Genomic DNA, 25,284 nt, shown 5'->3' with positions numbered 1-25,284 from the left:
TAATACACCTGTAGAATGGGCGAACAATCTTGAGAGATACTGTAAAACTGTCTGACTTATTTGTCGCAGTGCATAGATTTTGCAAACATACACTGGCGTCATAATCATTGCACAATGTATCTCACAGCTGTCATGCTTTCGGAAAAGATAACTAAATGGTAATCATATGATTATTTAGGAAGTCAGAGTGAAGCAATAATGTTGGGATGCACGTGCTGCATTGTTTTAACTAAATTAAGTTTTTAAAGAATTTCAGAGGACTTTCAAGGTTTAGAGGAAATTAATCTTCAGACTTGTGACAAGAGTCACTGGCGTAATAGGAGTGCCTGCACAGATAGTTTAGTTTAGATTAAATAGATAGTTGCCGAAGCGATGTTTATTTGAGAAGAATCTGACACATTCCAAAAAGCTCATTTATTCTGCACAAACAAATATGACAGCACTTCATCATATTTACTGTCTCATGAACCACCAAGAAAACCAGATAATATGTCAATGAACCAGTACAGGTTTTGTTTACAGAAAATGTGTGTTAAATCAACAAGCTTCTGGTATTCCACTGGGCAGAAGAAATGTTTAACCTATTGTAATTTGTATCAACATTACTCCTTTACGGAACGCCATTAAGCTAATTATCGCAGGGTGTTACAGTATGATAATAATATAATATTATGAAACTATTATATAAGATGATAAGCAGTCCAGAGAACAAAAATGATTACAACGACATACTTTTAATGTATGAAAATATTACATAGGTCATATCTTATTCATTAAACTCACAAAAACATCATTGTTACAGCACAACATACTTGTTAAAAGTAAATAAAATTGCACACAGTTCCAATAACATACTGGTTCTGTAACTTAAGATTTATTAACATTAACATCTATTATATTAGCGTGTTTAAAGTGCTTTATAAAACCAAAGAACTTAAAATATTAACCATGAATGTACACTCATTACTTCACAGTATTGACTTAAGCATAAACACATTGAATAATTGAGCCTTTTTAACATAATGCATTATAGGTCCATATATATTAATTAGGCAACTACAGCTGTTTTCACTTCTCATTTAATCTTTGTTTTTGAGAATTCAATTTTGCAATACAGATGACCTTTGATATTGCACTGCAGTATTACAGTATATTGGTCCTGGAGTTCCACAGTCCTGTATTGTTCAAAGGTAAGACCGAAGTCCTGGAAACAGTAGTACTGTAAGTCATTAGGAGGTGGGGGTAGAACAAAAAAAAACTATGGCTGCATATACAAGGGTAATTATCACTGGTATAGAACTACTGTAGTCCTTGACATACTGATATCTACATTATCAGAAGACGGAAAACCTCATTCATGATAGTCTTCAATCAATACCATAACACTACAGACGTACCTCAGGAATATGAACACAAACATGGAAAGTAACTCCACAAAAGCCAATACTGAAATATATGTCTTGGCTGTTTTTTGTACATATCTTTAAATGTAAAAGTAAAAGTAAAAGATGCAAGACAAAACACAATTTTTTGTCTTTGGAGCCTTTCTTTAGATGTGATAAATGATATTGCAGGTCAAAAAATGTTATAATACTATAACGCAACGGGGGTTCAGGCGGGCGCCCTTGCCGCATTAGGTCGGCCCCCCACCGTTGAGGGCTCGAACCCGGGACTCCCGCGTCACTCAACAGGGACCCAGCCCGGTGAGCTAAAGAAAGATCTCTCCACAGCCCAGTAGCTGTAGTCCTGCTATCACAGGGAAGGGCGGCGACATCACCTGCTCTGGTAAGCCGGCTCTTACACACCCTGATGGCAGTATGCGTTACAATACTTTTATGAGGAAGAAACATGCTGAAGATATTTCACTGAACATCCCCTTTAGTTTTCGTGCAGATGTCATTTGAATACATTCTTATGTTTTACTTTTTCTTCTCAGACGAGATTTCTGAATTCTTCCACCCATCGAGACTATTTTGTGCTGATGTGTGTCTTACTTTTCTAGAAGAAACATGAACACCTGTACTTGTATTGTCATTCACAAGATCCTCACCTTTCATGCAGAATATGTACTCTGGGAACATTTTAGAGAGTTCTAATGTTTAACTGTCCAACACTAACTTTTTGTGTTCCAGTTTCACACCTCCCCTCCCTCCCCCATATCATTGGTTGAAATGTGAAGTTTTGCTGTTTTCAGTAGGGTTTACCACCCTTTGTGAAAGCTTTGGTATCTCTGCTCTTATCATGTGAGATTTCCTGTATACTGTTTGAACACTTATGTTTACCATTTACAGATTAGTATAATTTCCAATACTTATTGAGCCCTTGAAGCAGAGTGATTCTTTCTGATGTGACTGTTGTCTGAGAACCAATAGCTTAGTATCATGTCAGTAAAATCCTGCATTTTGTTAACATTTCCATTTTAAACAAAAGCCATGAATGCATAATGTGTACAACATGCCCATGTTACTTTTTTATCGTAATTATTATTTCATATATATTAATGATCTCCCACTGTTTCACAGGTACTGCAGGAGCTACAACTCTTAGGTTAGTCACATGTCTTAAACAAGCGTTGAACCTTTTTCAAATGCTGAACTTGTCCTTGAAATCCGTCTGGTTGTGGTGCGCGCATCTTCACTCAGAGCATTTTCGATTTTCGACAGAAAGGAGACCCTGAACTTCTCCTTGAAGTCTTTGCCCATGAACACATAAAGGATAGGATTGAGGCAGCTGTTAGCAAAGGCAAGGGAAACTGCCATACTCATCCACTTCAGGAAAATATCAGGGCTGTAATTATAGTGGTTTATCTCCAGGATGATAAAAATGTGATAGGGTAACCAGCAGAGAAAGAAAGTCACTATGATGGCAGTCATGATCTTGAATGGTTTCAAGGATTTTGCCATTCGGTTTTTCTTCAGTTTTATAATGATAATGGAGTAGCAGAAGGCTATGACAATAAAAGGAATGACAAATCCAAAAATGAATCTTGTTAAAGCAACCACTCCATGAAGATTTTTTTTAGACATACCAGAGCCATATTTGTTAAAACAATGAGTCTTCTCAGATCTGACTGCAGTGTCTCGGAAGATCAGTGAGGGTGTGCTCAATAAAGCAGAGATAATCCAGGCAATGAGGACCACTACAGTAGCAAATCGTGTGGTGCGGTAATTTTGGGACCATACTGGGTAGAAAACTGACACACTTCGGTCAATGCTGATGATGACCAGGAGGAAGATGCTGCTGAACATGTTCAGGAACATTATGAAGGAGGTGAACTTGCACATAAACTTTCCAAAGTGCCAATGTTGGTCACTGGCCATTTGTACAATACTGAACGGAAGAAAAACACAGAATAAGAAATCAGAGACTGCCAAGCTGAGGAACCAAGTGGTGTTAATGGTCCTCTTCATCTTGAAACCAGTTATACAGATCACTATACCATTTCCAATCACTCCCAGGATGAAAATTATGGAATTTATCACAATGATCATGATATTCATTACAGATGGTTGTTGCATAGTATATGGTTTTGAGTAAGTCTTTTCTGTGCTGTTATGATAAGAACTCTTATCACTACTAGAAATATTGTAGTCATAGTCATAGGATTGGTCCATTCTTGCAAGAATAAAATACAATTTTTCTTCTTTCTCTGTGAAAACAAGACAATGAAACAAAAAACGCATAATGAGTTCTAATGGTAAGAGCATTGAATGCCAAACCCTGGACAACTCCCTTTGCAAGTCCATTACAGGGCACGTGCGTGCACTACACATGCATTACATACACCAGTCAGCTCAATATTGCCAAAATTAAAGATAAAATATCCTAAAAGTGTGAATAATGTGTCCATTATGTGCATAATACAGTATATAGCTACTGTAGATGGTTATGGATCCCCGATCACATGTTGAAAAGTACTGTAAGTAGAAAAACACAACATTTCTGCTGTGGAGCCTATTTGGGTGCGTAGGGGAGAGAGGAAGAGAGAAAACATCTGAAGCCGAGGAGTGGGGTAGGAAAGGCCGAAGAAGGGAGTGAGAACAGGTAAGGGAGGTGAAAAGGGGTCTAAAGAAATGGAAATCTGGCCCATGAATTCCAGGAAATGTGGGGAAGGAGTCAATATTTAAATAAATGGAGAGTGTAGAAAGAGAAATGTTGGTCACTGAGTGCTTGGAAAATGACTGAACCAAGCTTACGGATAAATTTGGCTTCTAACGTGTTTCTGGTTTTGGAGTCTTTGAAAGCCTGTGTCAGCAGAGATAAAATGGGCAGCTCTGGGCTTGGAGAGATCTTTGATCTTCTCTGCTCTATTTGCAGCAGGACGCATATACTGTACATGTCCCCTCTAGTCACCTGAAGGGCATTGTGCTTGTTCTTTTTTTTACTGCGTTTGCTGCAGAGAGGGATCTGCCATTTACATTGAGGAAACCATAAAGAAGACCATGATTACAATGACCATGTTGTCTGCATCCTTTCACAGGGATTCACAAGCTCCTACAATACACGCAGTAGTATTGTAATTGAACTTTAGGAAAGATTCTTCATGTTATTCAGCTGCTTGACATTTTACATATCAGAAATACTATAGACGAATTCTGGTTGGTATGGCCAAGACGGAAAAGATATTTCAATCACTGCATCAAAAAAGTTTTAAATATGATTGCGGTGGAGGGCAAAGGCTTTTCCTTTCATCTTTCCAATGTAAAATGCTTTATATTCTATTCTGATTCTACTTCTACAACAGCAAAGTAGCACCATGGAGAAGTGCTCTAGATTTATTACTAAAGAAATTAAATTAAATTCGAATCAATCCCCAGATGAGACACTGCGGTTTTATCCATGAGTAAGGTACTTCATCAGAATTGTTCTGCTAAAATCTTGTACTCAACTGTATAAATGGGTGCAAATGTAAGACATCGTAAACACATCAGCCGAATATATACTGTTTGATTAATTAAAAAATCTGGATGTACAGTATGTGAACTGAATGAAACTTATTTTCTGAAATTTTAAATTACATTCTCAACAATCATGTTATATGTATATTTTTAAAGTGTATAGGAAAACATGAATGCCCAGAAATTAATAAAATGTTTCAATAGGCTTTTGAAAATAATTTGGTGTAAACAATTTATTTCTTGCTCACGTTTATGTTTAATGAAAAATATCAATTTTAAAATACAACAATGCTGCTGAAAGACATGAAAGGTTTTTGTTTTCATGTGAAAGAAATTCCCTTCAGGATCCCAAGCCAGATATTTCACCAAACTTCTTCCATTATAATAATTGCCAGGTTTTATGGACTCACTCCAAGTGTGGCGATGTACATGTAAATAAACATCGCCACACTTGGAGATTAAACTGATTTTAAATGTCAATTCAGAATGGATCACCATTTCAAAGGAATTTGTAAGATGTAATATGAAAAATACTAGATTTGCAATTAGCATTTATCTAATTTTATTCATTTGTCTTATTTCTAGTTAGACTGTCACATCATAAAAGTGCTGTCATGTCATAAATAATAGCGAAAATGAATCACCTTTTTATAATATTACAATTTCATGAAACTGTCCTATAAACAAGCTTATATCTATTTTTCCAGAATTTGATCCATTTTGTATGGACATAAATATGTTTAGATTTCATACATTTACATTTCTGAAGGGAGAGTGGGATGATACAAAGAGAAAGGTAAGAAGTTAAAACTTACCTTAAGATTGTAATTGACAGCAAAAGGCAAATGCTCAAGTCTCCAGTCTCATCTGACTGATCACAGGCAACATTGCACTAGTGTACAGAATATGACCAAAACCATACTTCCGTGTAAGCATCGTCTTTGGTCAAAAACTTTAAGACACAATCTCCACCTATTGTTTGACTTCTCCAAAACCAAGACCTCATTCTGGGTGCTGTGTTCTTTACTCCCTCCAGTGTTGCTTGGGTGTCATAGCTGTTAAGCTAGTATCACCACTTAAGTTAAATGTGGCTTAATTAGGCCATTGGCATATTAGGGAATAACGCCTAGAAAGATAACTCCAATGCTCCAAAACTTTTTTTTTTAATTTAAAGCCATGTAAGAAAAGAAAGTTACAAAAATTGAAGATGCTGTGCAGGTGACGTGTATTCTGAACACATAGCTTTAATTTACTTTTTAAATATATAGCACTAATTAGCCCGGGCTCATTAGTGCAAAGAGTTTAGGTTTAAAACCTAAACTCTTAGGTTTAGGTTTTATAACCAATGCCCTCAGGCAGAGGACGTGGGGCGACCTGGTGCTAGGCGGGTCTCAGGACATCCAAATGACAGAATGCTGAGCGAGAAATATATAGCCCCAGAGAGAGAGACACCGGAAGGACAGGAAAGCACCAGAAACAAGGGACAGGACAGAGAAGGAGCGCCCTCTGGCTACAAAAGGCGTGACACATATGAGGACAGAGAGATAAGTAATTGAACTATACAGTATACTATACATTTCAGGTAAAGAAGAAAAAAAGAATTTACCAATTGTTACCTTCAAGTTGCAACATGGCGAATGCATAAACCTGTTATTATTAATAAATACATTATTATTAATAAATTATTCAGAGTTATGCCAGCACATTTCAGCACTTTACTGATAGCTTCTTCGGTTTCACATTAGTTTATCCTGTAAAACTGTTGCCATCTGTGAGACAAGCTGGAGCAATTCTTTGCTGCTGCTGTCATTCTGCTGACAGCACAATTAGGAGGTGGTGGATAATGAATTTTGTAAAGCTGTAAATTAAAAAAAACAGAATTGTCCCAATCTCTTGGACGAGATATATTGCTTTGTAATTGCCTTTCTTTTAAATGCTGTATGTAATTTTGCGAATCTAATGACATATATTACGAGTATGAAAGCTTTATTTCTTAATATGGGCAGCAAAAAAAACCCATGAAGGCATTAAATCAACAACAATACAGTTGAGGAGCTTTTAAAAACAGAATAGTCACAGAGGAGACCGAGGGCCACACTCTCTTTAGATTTCCAAACGTTGTTTAAATCAAAACAGATTGTGTAAAAAACATCTATGATTTCAACCGATGTGTCCAACCTTCATCAGACAGGAGAAGCGGGTGTTTTTTAAAAAAAGGGATCAGTCATTCAGATGACAGACTTGTGACAAAGAACTATTAATTATCAATCTATCAAAAATTCAATTGGGCACTGTACAATAAAACGAGCACAAAAATATTAGATATCATAATTATAAATATTAATATATTTTAATAAAAAGCTCATAATTAATTAACAAAATTGCTATAGCAACTGTTTATTAGTAAACATTTACACAATTGAATCACCCCAGACAGGATACAGATAAATCAATTGGTGTAAGCGAAAAGATAACTATAAGATGGAAAACGTATTTACTTATTTTAAATAAATCTAAAGAAGCATAATACACAAGGATCAGTTGTTAAAAACAGATGCTGTAATAAAATCTAATTTAAAACTGAAACCCAGAGGCATCAAGGTTCCAGTAAATCCAGTTAAATCCCATATGTTTCTCAAGATTTAAGAAAGATATCAATACCTCTTCGCCTTTTATTTTGTGTCACAATTTCAAATAGAAAAAGAGATCAGTACTATACAGATCTCTTTATAAAAAATGATATGGTTCAGGAATGGTCCGATCTTTACATTTTCAAGTTCCCTTGCCGTTTTGCCTACATAGAACAATCCACAGGGACAACGGGTAACAGATACCATTAAAGGAATCATAATTAATCACTTCTCAAGTCTGAATTGCCTAGTTGCTATGGGGTGGAAGAATTCTTTAATTTTTCGAGTACAATGACATTGAGTTTCCATATTGATACTTACATGAAGGCAATAATAAAATAGGAATGTTTGGTGCAAAATGTGACAAAATACTTTTGTCAAATAATTTGTTAAATGTCACAATACATACAATGGTGAACTACATACTTATTATATGTAGTTCTCCTATGTGTTAGGAGGTTATTCAAACATACAGTATTACCAAGAGAATCAGGAGAGAATATACCAGTGTTTTCAAGTGCACCATATAAGTACTGTATTATCATTTGAATACATCTTGTACTCTGTACATTGGATGTAGTGAAAAACTCTATTCTTATGCAGTAGGATGGCAGCTGTTGACATATAAAAACTTTTATTATTTAAAAAATGTTCTGATAAAATATCTGAAAATGTTGTCAATCCATCCTGTAGCTCCGCTAAGATAGTTCCCTTCACAATTCACTCAGACATCCAAGACAGTAATATGGCCACATTTCAGCATAAACAGAGAATGTTCTGGGAACTTCCTTCTTTGGTAGTTCTTGACTCACAAAGTGCAACTGTAACCCATCTGTTCATTCCTAAAAATAACATTTTTTGACAACTTTAAGGTAGTTCACACAAAATTAAAGAACAAGCTAACCTTCCCATGCAGTGTTAGAAATGCACTCAGGACAACATTACGTTCTGCGAACAAAATACTACTGTTGTCATCAACATTATATATTGGGGATTTGGGATACAGCTGGGATTTACTGGAGCAGGGTGAGTCAGGTACAGTACCTTGCTCAGGGGCACAACAGTAGCGTCCCACCTAGTATTTGAACCCATGACTCTTCAGTCAGGAGATGCCCAGACAACAATCAAGGTCTGTCAAGGTCTAGCTCTGAAACATTGTTCTCTGCAGTTTTTGTACAATGTTTTATCACAAAATTCAAATGCCAAGTTGTCCTTTTTAGGTATCCTAAATCTTTTCTTGTCACTAGTAGAAGTCACAACCGGTATCACAAACAGCCATTTCCTGGTATTCCTGGAATTTCGCCAGTATCTTCATGTCGGGTTCACATGCTTATCCAGCAGCCATATCACCCTGCAACTCACAACTGGCAACCCACTGAAGCTAAGCAGGTGTGAGCCTGGTCAGTACCTGGATGGGAGACCTCCTGGGAAAAACTAAGGTTGCTGCTGGAAGAGGTGTTAGTGGGGCCAGCAGGGGGCGCTCACCCTGTGGTCCACGTGGGTCCTAATGCCCCAGTATAGTGATGGGGACACTATACTGTAAACAGGTGCCGTCCTTCGGATGAGACGTAAAACCGAGGTCCTGACTCTCTGTGGTCATTAAAAATCCCAGGGCGTTTCTCGAAAAGAGTAGGGGTGTAACCCCGGCGTCCTGGCCAAATTTCCCATTGGCCTTAACCAATCATGGCCTCCTAATAATCCCCATCTATGAATTGGCTTCATTACTCTCTGCTCTCCTCCCCACTAATAGCTGATGTGTGGTGAGCGTTCTGGCGCACTATGGCTGCCGTCACATCATCCAGGTGGATGCTGCACATTGGTGGTGGTGGAGGGGAGACCCCATTACCTGTAAAGCGCTTTGAGTGGAGTGTCCAGAAAAGCGCTATATAAGTGTAAGCAATTATTATTATTATTAACCCTTCACATCTTCATACTGAAGTCTGACGTCATCGTCAGCAAACAAAGTTAAATACAACATGTCTCTATATACTCTACTCTACTATACTGATGGGAAAAAAACGCAACATTTTCTGGAAATAGAATACTATATTTATAGCTTGTGTACTTTCACAAAAAGTTTTCAATTTGTTTCAAGCCCTCTGACCAGCAATACAGCTTGTGCTTTGAGGCATTGCAACTTGCCAATCACACGAAAGCTCGTTAGGTGCACTTTTACCCAATGAGGTCCAGGTGGAACAATGCCTGATCAGGTCACCTTTAAAAAGGCCTTAATTCAAAGCTGAGGTCTTTGCAAGAAAAAGGCCACTCAGTTTTCTGTGCTTTCCATAATGCCTCGAATGTCACCAGAAGCAAGGGAGAGGGCCATTGGCATGCTGCAGGCAGGCATGTCATGTGCCAGCGTTGCCAGACACTACGGAGTAAGCCACTCCACTGTGTCCAGACTGCAGAGAAAGTTTCAGCAGACCGGCAGGACAGATGACCATCCAAGATGCGGTTGCCCTCGAGTGACCACACCAGAGCAGGACCAACGCATCAGACTGGTCCATCCAAGAGATCATTTCAGATTTGCCACCTGTACTGCTGCTGAAACTGCCGGAAGACACAATGCCCACATCAGTGACAGGACAGTGAGGCTTAATGCTGCTGGCCTTAGAGCAAGGCAACCTGTCAGAGGCCCTCTGCTTACACCTCCTAGACGTCACACACGACTGGCTTGGGCCAGACAGAGGCTGCGATGGACTCGTCAGCAGTGGCATCAGGTCCACTTCACGGATGAATCACTCTTCAGCCTGTCCCACGCAGATGGAAGGGCCAGAGTGTGGAGGAGGAGGTGTTGCGTTTCTTTTTTCCATCAGTATATTTTTATGTTGTGCATCTTTTTACTTAGTTGGCATGGTGGTGCAGTTGTTCGCATTGTTGACTCCTGGGTTTTCTCTGGGAAAACTGGCCCTGGTGTCTGATCCAGGGTGTATCCTGCCTTGTGCCCTTTGCTTGCTAGGATAGGCTCTGACTCCCCCACAACCCTTAATTGGAATAAGTGGTTAGAAAATTGATGTTTTTTTACCCCTGTTGTTTGGGTAAGATTTGGAAGAGACTCAGCTCTGCTTAGTAACTACTCCCCATAATCTGGTCCCTTTAAATTTATTTTCTTTTTAAAATGTATTTTAAAAATATTTATACATTTAGTTAAATATTGCTAAGAATTTAAAGGCAGCTATCATTCAACAACAAAGACATTGAAGTTCATAGGACCCAAATTTTATTAGAGAAAATGTAAACAAAATATGGTATTTAATAGTAAACAAAGAAATAAAAATGTGATATATTTTATTACAATGTTGCAATCACAGTACAAATAATTGTTCCCTTTATTACTCACTTAAAGGAAAATGATTGTATCACTTTGAAAATATAGAGCCCACCATTCAGTTTTTTTAAATCATTGTTAGAATTATTAAAAACACATAAGTGGGTACAATTTGCTTCTTTTTTTACCCTTTTAGACCAGAAGGCCACAAGTGTAAATCTCTTTGTGAGTACTATATAAATCCATTCAAATCTGTTAATCAAATTGGAATGATGATTTTGGTGCGTGACTTTTCGGGTTTTTCAGAGAAAAACAATAATCAGAAAAAAGCTGATATTTGAATGCTAAAGGTTGTTTTGGTTGCTTGTGGTCTAGCATTTAATAATTCTTTTATTCCAGAATTTCTGTGATTCATCTTTTAGTTGATAGATTCATTTTCCATTCGATAAAAAGGATGTTATTAAAAGCACATACAGTAACATACATTTGTGATTAACAGTTTAGTGGAAATGGACAAGCTCTGCCTAAGTCTTACTGTTATTTGTGAGAACGCACATTATTCTTGTATACACAACTTTTGTAGAAATACATGCAGCAGATTTCAAACCCATTAATTACACAGCAACAATTCAGTTCGATTTGATTAGATTGAGATGTGATTGACTATATACTGAAACACTTTATATAGTATACTTAAGAATTTGTTTTGAGTTTTCGATTTTATGTTTTTAAAGATTTTGTTCCATGTGATTGAAATTGATTACATGATTAATTACAGTACATGCATATTAATGATGATTAGAAAATAGTCTAGCACTGCCTCAGTTATTACATTAGTCATACAAAACATACATTGTTTTCAAAATTTTCTCCAGCTTTACTACAATTCTACATTCACGGCTTGCCATTTCTTTTTAGTGATAATCAGAGAAAAAAACATCCTCATTTTTAAATCTATTACTACATTACCTGTCAAAAAAGTTTCTTGCTGGTTGTTTTATAAGCAAAGCTTCTGAAGAAAACCAACAAGAAAACCTAAAATTCACCTTTAATTCTATATCTTAAAATTACCGGCTGACTTGTAGTAATTGAAAAAGAAGGTGAAATATTTAGATTTCTCCAGTAACACTCTCCTTTATATATTAGAAAATATTTAGGATGAATTCATGTGAATCTGTAATATGCTGAACGCAAGTTAGCAATGTAAAAAGGATCAGTCAGAATCACTTCTGTGCCTCAGTGTCATTTTTCTTTAAGGGTTTCATTTCTTCTGCACTTTTTCCTTCTCCGCTATCCTGCACCCCTGTGAGAAACGCATCCTCCATCCAAGACATCTTGAGGTCGCCGCCCATGAAGATGTAGACGATAGGATTGATGCAGCTGTTTGCTACTGCCAGCACTGTAGTAATGGGCAACCCGTAAGCAAATATTTTGTGCATGTACGTTGGAGCATTGAGAGCCATGAGCATGAACACGTGATAGGGTGCCCAGCACAAGAAGTACAGGAAGATCATCACACGGACAATTCGATAAGTTCGGGAGGACTTGAACCTATAGCTGTTCTTCAGAAATGATACCAAACAGGAGCCAAAACAAATAATAAATAAAGGAAGTACTATACCAAAAATAAATCTGGTGGCAATAACAGTTTTAACTCTAATTTCACCTTCCACGGTGTTGATGTTCAAGAATCCAGACCCATAGTTGTCATAACAGACTGTTTTCCCAGATTTATTGGCAATGTCACGTAGCACCAGCGATGGAGTGCTTAATATTGCAGAGGCAAACCACGTGGCCCAGACCATATTGGTGGCTGTCAGAGCTGTGCAGCATTTTCGAACACAGCCATCAGCTATGGCTGAGAAGCACCGGTCAATGCTGAGCAAGGTCAGAATCAAGGCAGTGGAGAACATGCTGATGAACATGACGTAGGAATTCAGCTTGCACATGATGAGCCCAAAGACCCAATTGAAGTCGTATAGTGCATAGATGATGGCAAAGGGCAAAAAGAGGCAGAATATGAAGTCTGTGACAGCCAAGCCAAGGAACCAGATGGTACTGGTTGTTTTCTTCATCTTGCATGTCATACAGATGACTAAGATGTTCAGAGACACTCCTAGCAGGAAGACCGTGGAGTATAAGACTGCGTACATATACTTCAGAGGTACCTTCTTCTCCGTTACATTAAGTTCTCCTGGAAGACTGTTGTCAATGAATGGATTATTGTTTGTTTCACTGTCATTGGCGACATAATCATAGTCGTAAGAAAATGGTGGTAAAGTCATCATAGACAATTTCCTTTGTCTGTGTAAAAACATAAATCAGACATAGTACAAGCTATAAAACACCTCAGAAAACAGGGCACATGAAAAAAAAATACATAAAAATGAAAACTATCATCTACAAATACTCATGTACAAATGTGGTACACATTAAAACATTCTAATGCCCAAGGCCCCAGTATGGTGACAGGGACAGAGATCTGTAGGACAAAATATTAAGTATTTAAATTAAATATTCTATGAGGACATACACACTGCATACTGTATGCCTTCTTGTTTTCACTGCGATTGGCAAATATTGTATGTCTTCCTACTGTCCAACTGCAGTCTTCTAGCTTTTGTCCTACAGTAAGTGGTAACTGGGCCATTTTACCACTTAGGGCTATTAAATAATGAGATTGAACATCTGTTTTTTGCAGTTAACCATTTGTTTTAGAAAGGTTTTACTTTAAACATTCTGTTGATGAGAAATGCTCTCTTCAGCTCTGCTCTTAACTTGTTGAAAAACTGTTGCTCTCTTGCCACTGTCACAGCAAGTATTAATGATGTATCAGCCAGAGACAGAAATAGTAACTGCATTGTATCACAGGCATTGCTACTATTATACTCTGTAGGGTGCTGTGCTTAATTCCAGACAGACATCAGTTGGAACACAGCACCCCAGGTCTGGAATTGAACCCAGGGCCCCAGTGCTGCAAGGCTCTACGGTGCTACCCACTTCAATGGACTTATATAATCCAAAAATCGTGCAGAGCGGTGGCTCTGTGGTTAAGGATCTGCACCTGTGGCTAGAAGGTTGCAGGTTCAAATCCTGCAGCCGGCAGAGAAATCCTACTCCATTGGGCCCCTGAGCAAGGCCCTTAACCCCAACTGCTCCAAGGGCACCATATAAATGGCTGATCCTGCACTCTGACCCCAAGCTTCTCTCCCTGTCTGTGCATCTCATGGAGAGCAAGTTGGAGTATGCAAAAAAACAAAAACAAATTCCTAATACAAGGAAGTGTATACAGTATGACCAATAAAGTGATCTTAAAATCAATAGATGCAAAACAGCTGGTAAAAGTTAACCTAAATTACCAGGATTCGCAAACGGCAGAGACATTCATCTTTTGTTAAAAGGGTGCAATGTATCAGAATGGCTCATGTCATTTTTTTAACAATCATCTTTTGCAGCTTTCTCACATCTTGGCAACAAAGGGCTATTACGCAAATTGCTTACTATCACGTATTCCGAGGGGAAAGGTAGGGGAAAAGACCGCGTGCAGAGTCTAAGAGTTAAAACTTCATTCCAGGGCGAACGTAACTAAATCGTACGGTAGAGCAAGGTCAGTGGGTCAGAAATTGAGAGGGTCACAGGCACGAACTAGAAGTCGGAGTAAGACGCTAACCGGATGCGTATAGTACCTCAAGAACGAGTGGAAGTTTAAATAAACAAGGTGAGCGATCGGCTGCTCGTGGGAATGCAACTGTGCCTGCGTGCGGTCTGTGACACAGTACATCACCAATGTAATTTAAATTTGCCTTGTTATAATCAAAGAATCAATAAGCATAAAAATGTGTTAGAGATGGCTGAATTGCACAAAATAAATGACTGAAAGAAATAAGTTTTGTGTTGCGCACAAACGTTAAAAAACACAGTATAATGCTTAACTTTTCCTTTATCCTGCTGCAACTGTTTGTTGCTGCGTTCACCATTAATAAAAAAAAAGTCTTAACTTACCTGACAAAATCACATACAAATCTGTGTTTAAATCTATATTAAACACTGGTTGGCACTGTTTTTTTTTAATTGCTCAATTGCCCCGTCTTCAGTTTCCACTGGGATAAAAAAAAAACTACGTGAGAAAATGTATAGATTTTTCCTTCGAAAGAAAAAAAGGCTCTGATTGCACAAAAAAGCAATCACAGATTGTATGAAGATATCCTTTCGGAATCTCTTGAACTAGGAAATATGTTAAAAAGAAACAACGTGCAGATGAAATTTGAAGAAATTAAGTTGTCCCTTCTCTTTAAATCCTACACTAGCACTTAATCTAATCTAAACATGGTTTTTGGCTTTAACTGAGCTGGAATGTGGACAGCATTCTCTTTTTCTCAGTATTCCCCACCTACAATTGGGACGATTAGATTATTCTGCTCAGAACGAAACTGAAAGTATGAAATCCACAGAAAGTGAATCTCCATGTTGATAATACCAGCAAAGAAAAAAGGCAAAGAAAAAATGGCGTTAAATGGTTGACAATACCTTGACCTCATTATTGTTCACATTAATTTGCATCTTAGTATCTTACAAAACTTTATAAAATAACAACAAAAAAATTAAGGGAGCACATTTTTTCCCTGTTGTTGACATTAGGACTTTTTTGATCCAGAATATCTGTTCTGGGGGAACAGCATGGCTGTAGCATACTTATCTAAACATGCTGAAGCTTGTCAGAAGAGTTTTTTAAACATAAAAGTGTGAAGACATCACGTTTTTTTGTGTGAAAGTTTATGTTTTACAAAGCATTATGTTATGGAATTTTCCAGTTCTTAGCTGAGGTTCAGAAATGCTGGATGTTGTTTCTCTAAAAAAATGAACATGAATAGTGATCACAGGTTGTATACTGTAGTTTTTTAGCTTGACTTTCGATCACTTGTATACTGTATGTACAAATATTGTATTTCAAGAGACAAAAATAATGAAACAGGAAAAGGAAGCAGAATAGAGTCAATCCAATGGGAGCAGCTGGATATAATAATGGGATGTTTGGAAAAAAACGCTTTGCAGGAGGTTTGCAGTCCCTACTTATCACTAATTTTAGAGTATCTAACGCTAATATACAGTAGGTAAGTGAACAGGACAAGTGTCACTCACAGACCCAGTGGGCCTGTGAAGCCATTCTCTTAATTATTAAATCTGGATTCTGCCTTGTTGAGAGATATGATGGAGCAAGCAGATGAAGAAAACCGTGTCTTGCTGACAGGACGAAAATCCAATTGCTAGAGCCCAGTGACAGCTCGGAGACAGACAAGTGGTGAAGGGGATAGTCGGAGCAGGACAGAAGGCAGAGGCTGAGGGAGGTTGCTGGGACAGGACGGAGAGTGGTAGCAGACAGGACCAAGCAGTGAAAGAAGGCGAGCGCGGCTATCAAGACAGATCCAGGCAGGCAGGGTGGCCGCGCCACCTCGAGGTTTGCGGGCAGGAGGTTCGGAAAACAAGCTGCCAGTCCAGTGCCCGGCTCAGAGTGACAGGGTGCAGGTGGGAAGACCGTGTTGGATTCAGGCTAGGTGTCCTTCTGAGACGCTGTGAATACTACCCAGGTCGGAATGTCTCTCAATGACAGAGCACTGGATCAGTGGCAAAGCATGGGATTAGCTCCCCTTAATAGCGGGAAGACAGCTGGGACAATTGGCCCAATTAAGTCCAGACAGCCCCGAGCGCCTTCATGCAAATGCTTACAGTTTCCAAGGAGACCGAGATCTGCCAGCTTTGGCTCACCCAGACATAACACTGGTCAGCTACTTCATGCAAGTGAAATACGAACGGGAAATTTGACTTATGAAACTGGTCCCCGGTTCTCAAGGGCTGCAGTTCAGAGAAGTCCCTGATTTCAGCAGTTAGTGTCCCTTGATTACGTAGTTTAATGTATCCTAATTGTAAGAGTATCTTGCATTCCATCCTATTTGGAATCCTGCTTCTTAGAAAAATTGATCTGGGGTTTGTGTGCTTTTGTGGTTTGTTGCTAAGCAAGATATCTTTCACCCACAGTGTCCACATATGTCTGACTCTGATAAGGATGTATGACCCAAAGAATTTGTGCTTACCACACTTCTTTTACTTCCTGTGCATTGCATGTACCGATTGAGTATTCTAAGTTGGAAAATATTTAATTAATAGTTCAATAATTAAGTGATGGCACTCTTAGCCCCTCCTTGCCTCCATGAATTTGACAGTCACAGCCATTGGAAGTCCCATATAAATATCTCAATGTAACATTTCATCATGTCACATTTAACATGTTGGCACATGTAACCAGAACCATGGCAGTTCAGGCCAATTCCTTTTTACAATGACAACCTGGAAGATACTCGTTTGGACAGCACAGATTGCAGTGGAGCTATCTGAGGGAGGTATCTTGCTTCAGGTTACAAGAGCAGGCCTCCATCTGAGATTTGAGCAAACAAACATCTTGTTATATTTCTGGAGCACTATCCCTATTCTGCACACCTAATTATTAACAAATAAAAGCTTATAAGTTTAGAATGCTAAAATGAACTAGAAACATAGCACAATTCCCGAGGAATTGCACTGTTGGCCTTTAACGGGATTTCAGTTGTTTGGTCAAATTCTAATAATGGTGAAATGAGCTGCTGAAAATAAGGGGATAGCTTTGTATTTAACTCACCTGTCTGTGGAAATGACAGTGTTGATGAGAAATCACCTGGTCCAATCCTTTCTCACTTACGAGGAATGAGCCAGGGAGACCTGCTGCAATGGTGATGTTGGGGTGGAGGGAGGGGTACAAGGGTGTTGCGTGCAGAGCTGTGTTCGGCCAATGAGCTTTTATGCACAGGGATGCACAAGTGCAAGATTTGAATTTTACCTCCACCCGAACTCCTGTTTCTGTCTGTAACAAAGTTCAGGGATGAGAAAACGTAAGCGTTTGGCTTTCTCCAGACAGATCTTCACCTTCAGGTGGGAAAAAGTCCACTTCCTCTTGCAATCCTGTATGGGATAGTCTCATTGTATTCGTATTTCCAAACATAGCTATAAATATTGGAAAAGAATGAAATAAAATAATAGAGAACACAGACTCAAAAAATGAGAGGTTACTAGAAAGTGATCAAAACAGGCTTTGCAAACAATTTATTTAAAAAAATAAATGGCTCTTTATCAACTGTGTGCACAGTACAAACATTTAATAACCATTACAAGTATTTTAATTGCAATTAACACAGTAACTAAGATGGCACAAATAGATTTCCTTCAAATACATTATTGTACACAGAGATTAAGAATCGACCTAGAGGCTAGATGTGATCTTGCACTGCAGAATCCAGGGCAATATAATACACAGTAATTATGTTCAGTAATCCCCTTCTCACGTTTGGGATCCAGAATTAACTAATTTAAAACTCAAAAAGTATCTTGTTTAAATGCAAAAAAAAATTTTTTTTGGAGCAAGCTTCTGTAAGAGAGGCAAAAAATAATAATCAACTTCTCTGTGATGACCAAGATATTAACTTCACATTTCATGTGTTCTTATTTTTTCTTCTGTTAGAATATAATTTATCCTAATATACATAATAAGATATGATAAGAACACAGCCTGGCAGTTTATCACATGTATCACACGTGTCACGATGGTAATCCCTCCTCTTAAGGGCGCTCCGGCTCTTCTATATTACCTCATTACATGCGCCCAGTCCTGCCCCTCCTTATTTAAGCCTGGTGTTCTCGCTATTCTGGGCTCAGCACTGGGAGATCGACGTCCGGGAGCCGGCCTACCAGCGGGTCCAGGAGCGACACGACGGCATAGGCTTCATCACCGCATCCTGACCATCTGAGTCCGGGGCTCGGAACGTCTGGTCTCGTCATCCTGTTTTTATTTCCTGTCCCTGTACCGGATCGCGTCCCGTTTTTTTTTTTTGTCCCTGTGTTTTGTCATAGATGGATCACCCACTTTTGGACCTTGGACTTCGCCCCGGACTTCCCCCCTGGACTCCTTGGACTTGTTTGCCTGCGCCACGCCCCCCGAGCACCAGATCACTGTCATCACCCCCCCTGTCTGTCTGTCAACCCCTCCTGATCCTCGTCATCCTTCTCCACTTACTTCCGGATTATACCGACTGCATAGGGTCCTGAACTACGCTTCGCCTGGACCGGCTCCCGTTACACATGTGTGCCCTATTTAATATCAGCAAAGTAACAGTTAAATTCTTAGAGAATAAATCCATAAGTAACAGACAAAAATAGGTGAGTTTAGCAACATGGGGACAGATCTGTACACATTTTGTCTTAGTAAAACGTTTTAACATTTTTGCTACAAAAATATCTAAGGTTTTCATCCTGGAAAAATATCACAAATGTTATCATTTAATGTGAACATCTAATCATTTAATCTAATAATAATAATAAAATAATAAAAATATCTTTCACTTACAACATATAACAGACACTTTTCTGGACACTCCACTCAAAGTGGGGACTCACCTCCACCACCACCACCAGTGTGTACCCCCACCTAGATGATGCAACAGAACGCTTACAACACATCAGGTATCAGTGGGGAGGAGAACAGATTAAGCCAATTCATAGATGGGGATTATTAGGGGGCCGTGAATGGGAAATTTGGCCTGATGTCAGGGTAACACCCCTACTCTTTTCAAGAATTGCCCTGGGATTTTTTAAGACCACAGAGAGTCAGGACCTCAGTTTTACATCTCATCCGAAGGACGGCACATTTTTTACAGTATGGTGTCCCTGTCACTATACTGGGGCAAACCCACACAGATTGCAGAGTAAACACCCCCTACTGGCCCCGCTAACACCTCTTCCAGCAGCGACCATAATTCTCTCACCCAGGTACTGACCAGGCTCATGGCCTTAGCTTCAGAGGGTTGCCAGTTTTCAGTTGCAAGGCAACATGGCTGCTGGCACTCTCCAGTGTGAAGGAAAATTATTGAATTTTCCATTGCAGCCTCTCTATGCTGAAACAGCTCCCGATACAAACCTCTTAAATATCAAACGAGTGGCACTGAAGTAGAAAAAGTCATATACTGTATGAGAAATACATACTGTAGTTAAGAATGGTAAAAATCAAATCAAGGCAAATTTGGTAAAATGATGCAAAATTGGTCTAAATTTGGAATGTTGTGTTCTGGATTGCTGCTCCAAAAGTACTACAAAACAAACCAACCAGAACCGAGGGAATTCCACATTCAGACAGTTTAAGGGAATAGAATGATTTGTCCTGAAACAGAAAAGTTTACCCAGGGATTTGAATTGTGTATTCAAACTCCTGAGAGGCAAAGACCATGTCACATCATACTGTAGGTGACCTCTCCAAGATCAACAAAAGTACAGTATAAGGAAGGAAGACACATATAAAAAATAGGAGAACAGAAACAGATATATGTTTTTATATTATAATCAGGTAATATGGTACACAACAGAAAATCCCTGATAGTATAACTAGTAAACAGAATCTTGTGATAAAGGGTAATTAGCAAGCTACCTTACCATACTGAATATCATTTTATTTATACAAATGTAAAAATCGTTTGAAGAAAATACTGACAGTTTACTTAATTGCTGGATACAGTCTTTGCACACTGTTTGTCCTTTACAATGGTTCACTGTTCTGAGATTTTTACATGGAGCTCCTTGCAGTGATTTGTGAATCCTCAGCCAGTGCTTTCTTTAGCCGAAAGAAAATAGACTGCCTGAGTATACCTTGGAATTCTGAGCCCATGAAAACATACAGAATAGGGTTTAAAAAACTGTTGGCCGAGGCCACATTAAAGGCAACAGAAACAAGAATCGTGCAAGTTACGGGCCTTTCATCGCAAAAATATATCTCGAGGATATGTACCCCATGAAAAGGCACCCAGCAGATAAAAAAAGCCACAATAATGCTCACCATGATTTTAAGAGGTCTGGAGGATTTGGCAAGATTCCTGCTCTTTAACTTCCAGGCGATGATACTGTAGCAGAGAACTATCAGCATGAAAGGAATAAGGAAACCGACAATGAACCTCATGAACACAACCATTTCATGAGCCGGGAGCCCCAAGCTGGTCTTGTAGTTGTATATGCACAGGACTTTCTTGTGAAGGGGCTGAATATCCCGGAAAAGAAGCGAAGGGAGGCTCAGAACAGTAGAGGAAACCCACGCAACCAGCACCACGAAGGACGCCACTCTCACGGTTCGGTGGTTCTGAGACCAGACGGGGAAGGCGACCGTCGCACAGCGGTCCACACTGATGACGGTCAGGAGGAAGACGCTGACATACATGTTGAGCAACAGGATGAAGGAGAGCGCCCTGCACATGTGAATGTCGAAGAGCCAGTCCTTGTCTCTGGCTACATTCACGATGGTGAAGGGAAGGAAGACACAGAACACAAAGTCAGCGATGGCCAAGCCGAGGAACCAAGTGGTGTTGACTGTTCTCTTCATCTTGAAGCCGGTAATCCAGATCACTAAACCATTGCCGCACAATCCCAGTATGCAGGTTATTGTGTGCAAGAATATATTTATTATTTTCAAGGGTTCGGGTGCTACTGAATCTACAATTGGAATATTTGTACCAGGCATTTCTGGTAGGGGATAGTCATCAGTATAACCATCAGTATAATCTGCAGGGTCATCCATTTTTGTAATCTAAAAGAAATATAAAAAAAAATTACAATGCTAAATTCACTGTTGCTTTGTACATATTAACCACAAACTACATAAACTACTGTTGCTTATTTGGAAAGTCACTACCTCTAGGTTTGTATCTGTCCAATATATCTCAAACTGGAAATGGTAGCATCCTTAAGTGACACGCCACTTGCAGATCTTAAGCTTCAAAGTATTGCAAGAAGTCACTAGTGGAACGTCTTTTGAGTTAATGAAAAGCTGTACAAACAAAATTTTTTAAAAAATTGGACAAATTCCCCCACTTTTTCTTGCTCTTCTGTGGTGCAAGAAAAATAATAATGAAAGTTGAACCTGACATCATGGTTGCTTGTTATCAGTATTTCTTTTTTGTTTCTGGGAAATACTTTTATTTATTATATTCTTATTTATTTATACTAAATATCAAGGCTTCTCCATTTTTTAAAAGACAGCATATTCTTTTTTTTTTAAAATGAGATGCCTGTGTTATTACTGGTATAAACAAAATATAAACCACAAATATTTGATCAATCACATTCTTTTTGGCTTTTTTCTTTTTACTGTTTTTTTTTATTTATATTACTAAAGGCACCGAACCCTGTTCTAAACATTTTGGTCTCCCCTTACTTGATCTTACATTTGCTTCTTCTTTCTTTCCCTCTTAATGCATATAAACTGTAATTTTAAAGTTTACATAAAGTATGCCAAGAACACAATTAAAGACAAATATATGAAAATATCCATATCAATCCAGATAAACTTACCAGCATACGATATGCTCAGTGCAGTTGTATAACCAAAGAATTTCAATTCAGTTTTGTCTGTGAAATCTTCAATGCTCTGAAATTGTTAGGAGTGAAAGTCAGATAGGACGTTTGACGATATCCTGTACTACAAGAAGGAAGTCAAAATAATGAGGTGAATCTTACAAACCTTGCAATGTACCTTACAGTACATTTAATATGAAAAAAAACTTAAGAACACAATTTTGATACTCATGTATCCAATTTAGGTAGGTTCCTTATTCCATGTTGTTCAAATATAATTAATGATACAAAATGAAAATATAGACATATTGAAGAATCCTATTGTATATACTATTCATATACAATGTAAGTCAGACACAATGTCAAAATATAAAGGGTCACGAGATAAAGGTTTTTGTAAAATAGAAGTGTATGACATAAGGTCCTGTTTGTAATAATCAAACTAATTTCTGCTCCCCGCAGTGGTAGTAGCTCTACAGTTTGATGTCATTGTATTGAATGTATAGGTCAGCCTACTTAAATATTCTAGCCAGCCTTTTAATAAGAAAATGATTAATCATTTTTGATTAATATTTATGTATGTTTGGAAACGTCTTAATGTACCTCGAAGAAGTCTCTGTTGTCCATTGGAGGACACAGTTCGCCTTCATTGACCAATTGAGGGGAAGTTTGTTTTTGTCATGATTTGTTGTTATGACTATTCAAAAGAAGAAAAACTTAGTCATCATTAATGATCATCATTTCCTGTTAATAAATACCCATTCAATATGGCAACGACTGTTTTAAATCGTGTATTTGAAATGACCAAAAATACTCTTAAAGAGATAATACAATTAAGTTATTTTGTTTAAATAGGATGGTGTGAAGGTGTGTGACCTTCAAATTCTTCAAATTTTCTCTGGTTTAGAAGCAGTAATAAAACTCTGCCGTTGTGCTTCACATCGTGAGTTCACCACAAAAATTCACAAGTCACATTCTGACAGGAAGAGTAAAATGACACCTGATAAGAAAAGGTTTATTTAGAAACAACTTAGTATTATAAGTAAAATAGCATTATCACACGATTTTGCTAGATGAGGTTAATTAGATGTGCGTTGAGATAAAATATATAATGTAAGGATAATACAAATATATTGATTAAACAATGCTTAAACACAGCACTGTTCCCCCCAAAAAAAAAATAACTTGGAGGACTCAGATACTACTAAGGAATTCTGAAATCATAATTGATTATCGATATAAATATTATATACTTTAAGTAAGAAACAAAAAGTGAAGATAACATTGAAATATCACTTTTCCTAACTTTCATTTCTGTCCTTAAACACAGCCATGCAATCCAAAACGTTGTATGTTTTGTCGAATCCTAACCCTAACCCTAGCTACGGGTTTGCAAGAAAAACAGGTCCCACAGTCTTACACTGGTTTTATTGCAAGAAATACTTTACTAAATAAAATGTTTATTGAGAAATACCTCCATCAAAAGAGAATGTTCAGATTTCATTTTTGACAAATATTTAACTTTTTTCTCACTTTTGATCGATCGGAATTTACGAGCGTTTCCTTTCAGGCCAATGCAGTGTAAATAGTCATGTATGTATGTAGATATTCTTGTATTTATTGCTATAAATCAATGAGGTATAGTTTCATGGTCTGAAATATTCAATTGATTAGAATTGCGCTCAAACTTTAGATGATTGGGATTTGAAACCCTTGGGTGATTGTTTTACACGATGTGATGTTATTTTATAAATACTTAATCTAACTCTGCAAAAAAAAAAATCTTGACTTTTATGAAATTATATATGATATTGCTGAATATCAGCCTGGCATTGACTTGCATTTCATTCTTAGACATTGGCTTGCCAAGTTTAGCAATGTGCAATTTTGTTTTTGTCAACATATCTTTAAAAAAAATCCTCCTAGCATAAAACATGTTTGAAGTGACCAAAAGTATCAATCATTTTAAAGGTTCATGATGTGCAGGCTACATTTTTTAAAGAAATAAAAAGACTAGAAACAAAATCGTTCTTTTAATTGGGATGTAGAGGTGATGTAGCAACTGTTGAAAATTGTTTAAGTTAGTAAAAAAAAAAAAATTTGAACAAGTCATGTCCTTTTAATCTCTTTCAAAAAACTGCACACTGTAATGTGTTTCAGCAATTCAGCAGTTTTAACAAGTTTTTTTTTTCATTATTATTCATAGCAGGTCTGTCTGCTTTATATGAAGGAGGGGGAAATTCTTCTTCTTGATTGTAATATACACAGTCAGCACTGTGTCCCGTTACCAGACCTACAAATTTAGGCAGACCTTGTGAAAAACACAATAGTGGAAATATGCCATACCTGGAATAAGCTTCTTTTTATTAATGTTTAACTTATTTAGTTAATAAAGTCAAAGAGATGTTCCTACATTCCATTACTTATTATAGTGTACTTTACTAACCAAAGTAGTTCAGGTGGGTAGCTGCATCAGCATGCGTAGGCTGCAAAGGTAGGCTTCACGGCCGAAATGTTGTGTCTTCTTTCTTCTTTTTTTTCAGCATGGAATAAACCTATTACTTGTTCCTTTACTAACCAAATGCCACACAATGACTAAATGTCTTTTTTTGTGTGAATGACAAAACCATTGTGGAGACTTCAGTTAATTATCAAATGCTGCTCACATTTGATTTATCTTATTAAATGTTCCATAACTGGATACAAAATGTGCCACTGCTTTGTGTTTTAAAGATGCTAAATTAATGGGATGCATATATAGTATGCAAAGGGAGATATGCATTTTGAAATATTTAGGTCTTTTTTAATGGTTGTTTGACTCTAAGTAGCAACTTTTCAACACTAGCATATTTGCATTTTATAAAAGATTCTCAGAAAATACCTTTTTACTTTACATGAAAATTGTCCTTTTTTACAGTGGTTCTCTAAAGCCCTGTGTTGTAACTGTGTTTACAAGGCCACTTGACTGAAAGGGACAATTCCTGGGTGTATGAAAGAGGGCTCTCCCAACCAAGAGACTCCTTCTCTGCTGGTGGAAAGGGGATGGGGGAAAGTTTGTTTAGCGCACAAACAC

General features: G+C 37.9%; 3 protein-coding genes across 6 annotated transcripts; all 3 read right to left on the bottom strand.

Moving 5' to 3' along the window:
• Positions 1-399: 399 nt before the first annotated feature.
• Positions 400-6,476, bottom strand: LOC148641590 (chemerin-like receptor 1). Of its 3 annotated transcripts, XR_015929723.1 has the most exons (3): positions 5,714-6,475; positions 2,411-3,649; positions 400-2,372 (listed from the first exon to the last, which is right to left on the bottom strand). XR_015929723.1 is itself a non-coding variant. In XM_088617846.1 (2 exons), the coding sequence occupies exon 2, from the start codon at positions 3,318-3,320 to the stop codon at positions 2,562-2,564; it is 759 nt and encodes a 252-aa protein (XP_088473972.1). In that variant the 5' UTR covers positions 3,321-3,330; positions 5,714-6,476; the 3' UTR covers positions 400-2,561. The 3 variants fall into 3 exon arrangements, 2 of the variants coding, with proteins under 2 accessions (XP_088473972.1, XP_088473971.1); XM_088617846.1 differs by having other exon boundaries at positions 400-3,330; positions 5,714-6,476; XM_088617845.1 differs by having other exon boundaries at positions 400-3,649.
• A 4,255-nt stretch (positions 6,477-10,731) lies between these two features.
• LOC148641589 (chemerin-like receptor 1) lies at positions 10,732-15,202 on the bottom strand. The gene is made up of 2 exons (XM_088617844.1): positions 14,799-15,202; positions 10,732-13,100 (listed from the first exon to the last, which is right to left on the bottom strand). Exon 2 carries the CDS (start codon positions 13,082-13,084, stop codon positions 12,020-12,022), a length of 1,065 nt encoding a protein of 354 aa, XP_088473970.1. The 5' UTR covers positions 13,085-13,100; positions 14,799-15,202; the 3' UTR covers positions 10,732-12,019.
• Positions 15,203-17,901: 2,699 nt separating this feature from the next.
• LOC148641588 (chemerin-like receptor 1) lies at positions 17,902-22,350 on the bottom strand. Of its 2 annotated transcripts, none has more exons than XM_088618237.1 (2): positions 22,209-22,350; positions 17,902-21,444 (listed from the first exon to the last, which is right to left on the bottom strand). In XM_088618237.1, the coding sequence occupies exons 1-2, from the start codon at positions 22,212-22,214 to the stop codon at positions 20,434-20,436; spliced, it is 1,017 nt and encodes a 338-aa protein (XP_088474363.1). In that variant the 5' UTR covers positions 22,215-22,350; the 3' UTR covers positions 17,902-20,433. The 2 variants fall into 2 exon arrangements, with proteins under 2 accessions (XP_088474363.1, XP_088474364.1); XM_088618238.1 differs by lacking the exon at positions 22,209-22,350 and adding an exon at positions 21,550-21,840.
• Between the last annotated feature and the right edge of the window lie 2,934 nt (positions 22,351-25,284).

The sequence above is a fragment of the Lepisosteus platostomus genome, chromosome 24 (assembly GCF_059453375.1).
Source record: "Lepisosteus platostomus isolate fLepPlt1 chromosome 24, fLepPlt1.hap1, whole genome shotgun sequence".
NCBI lineage: Eukaryota > Metazoa > Chordata > Actinopteri > Semionotiformes > Lepisosteidae > Lepisosteus > Lepisosteus platostomus.
Note: the sequence above shows the minus strand (reverse complement) of the source record. Positions and strands in the feature narration are given on the sequence as shown.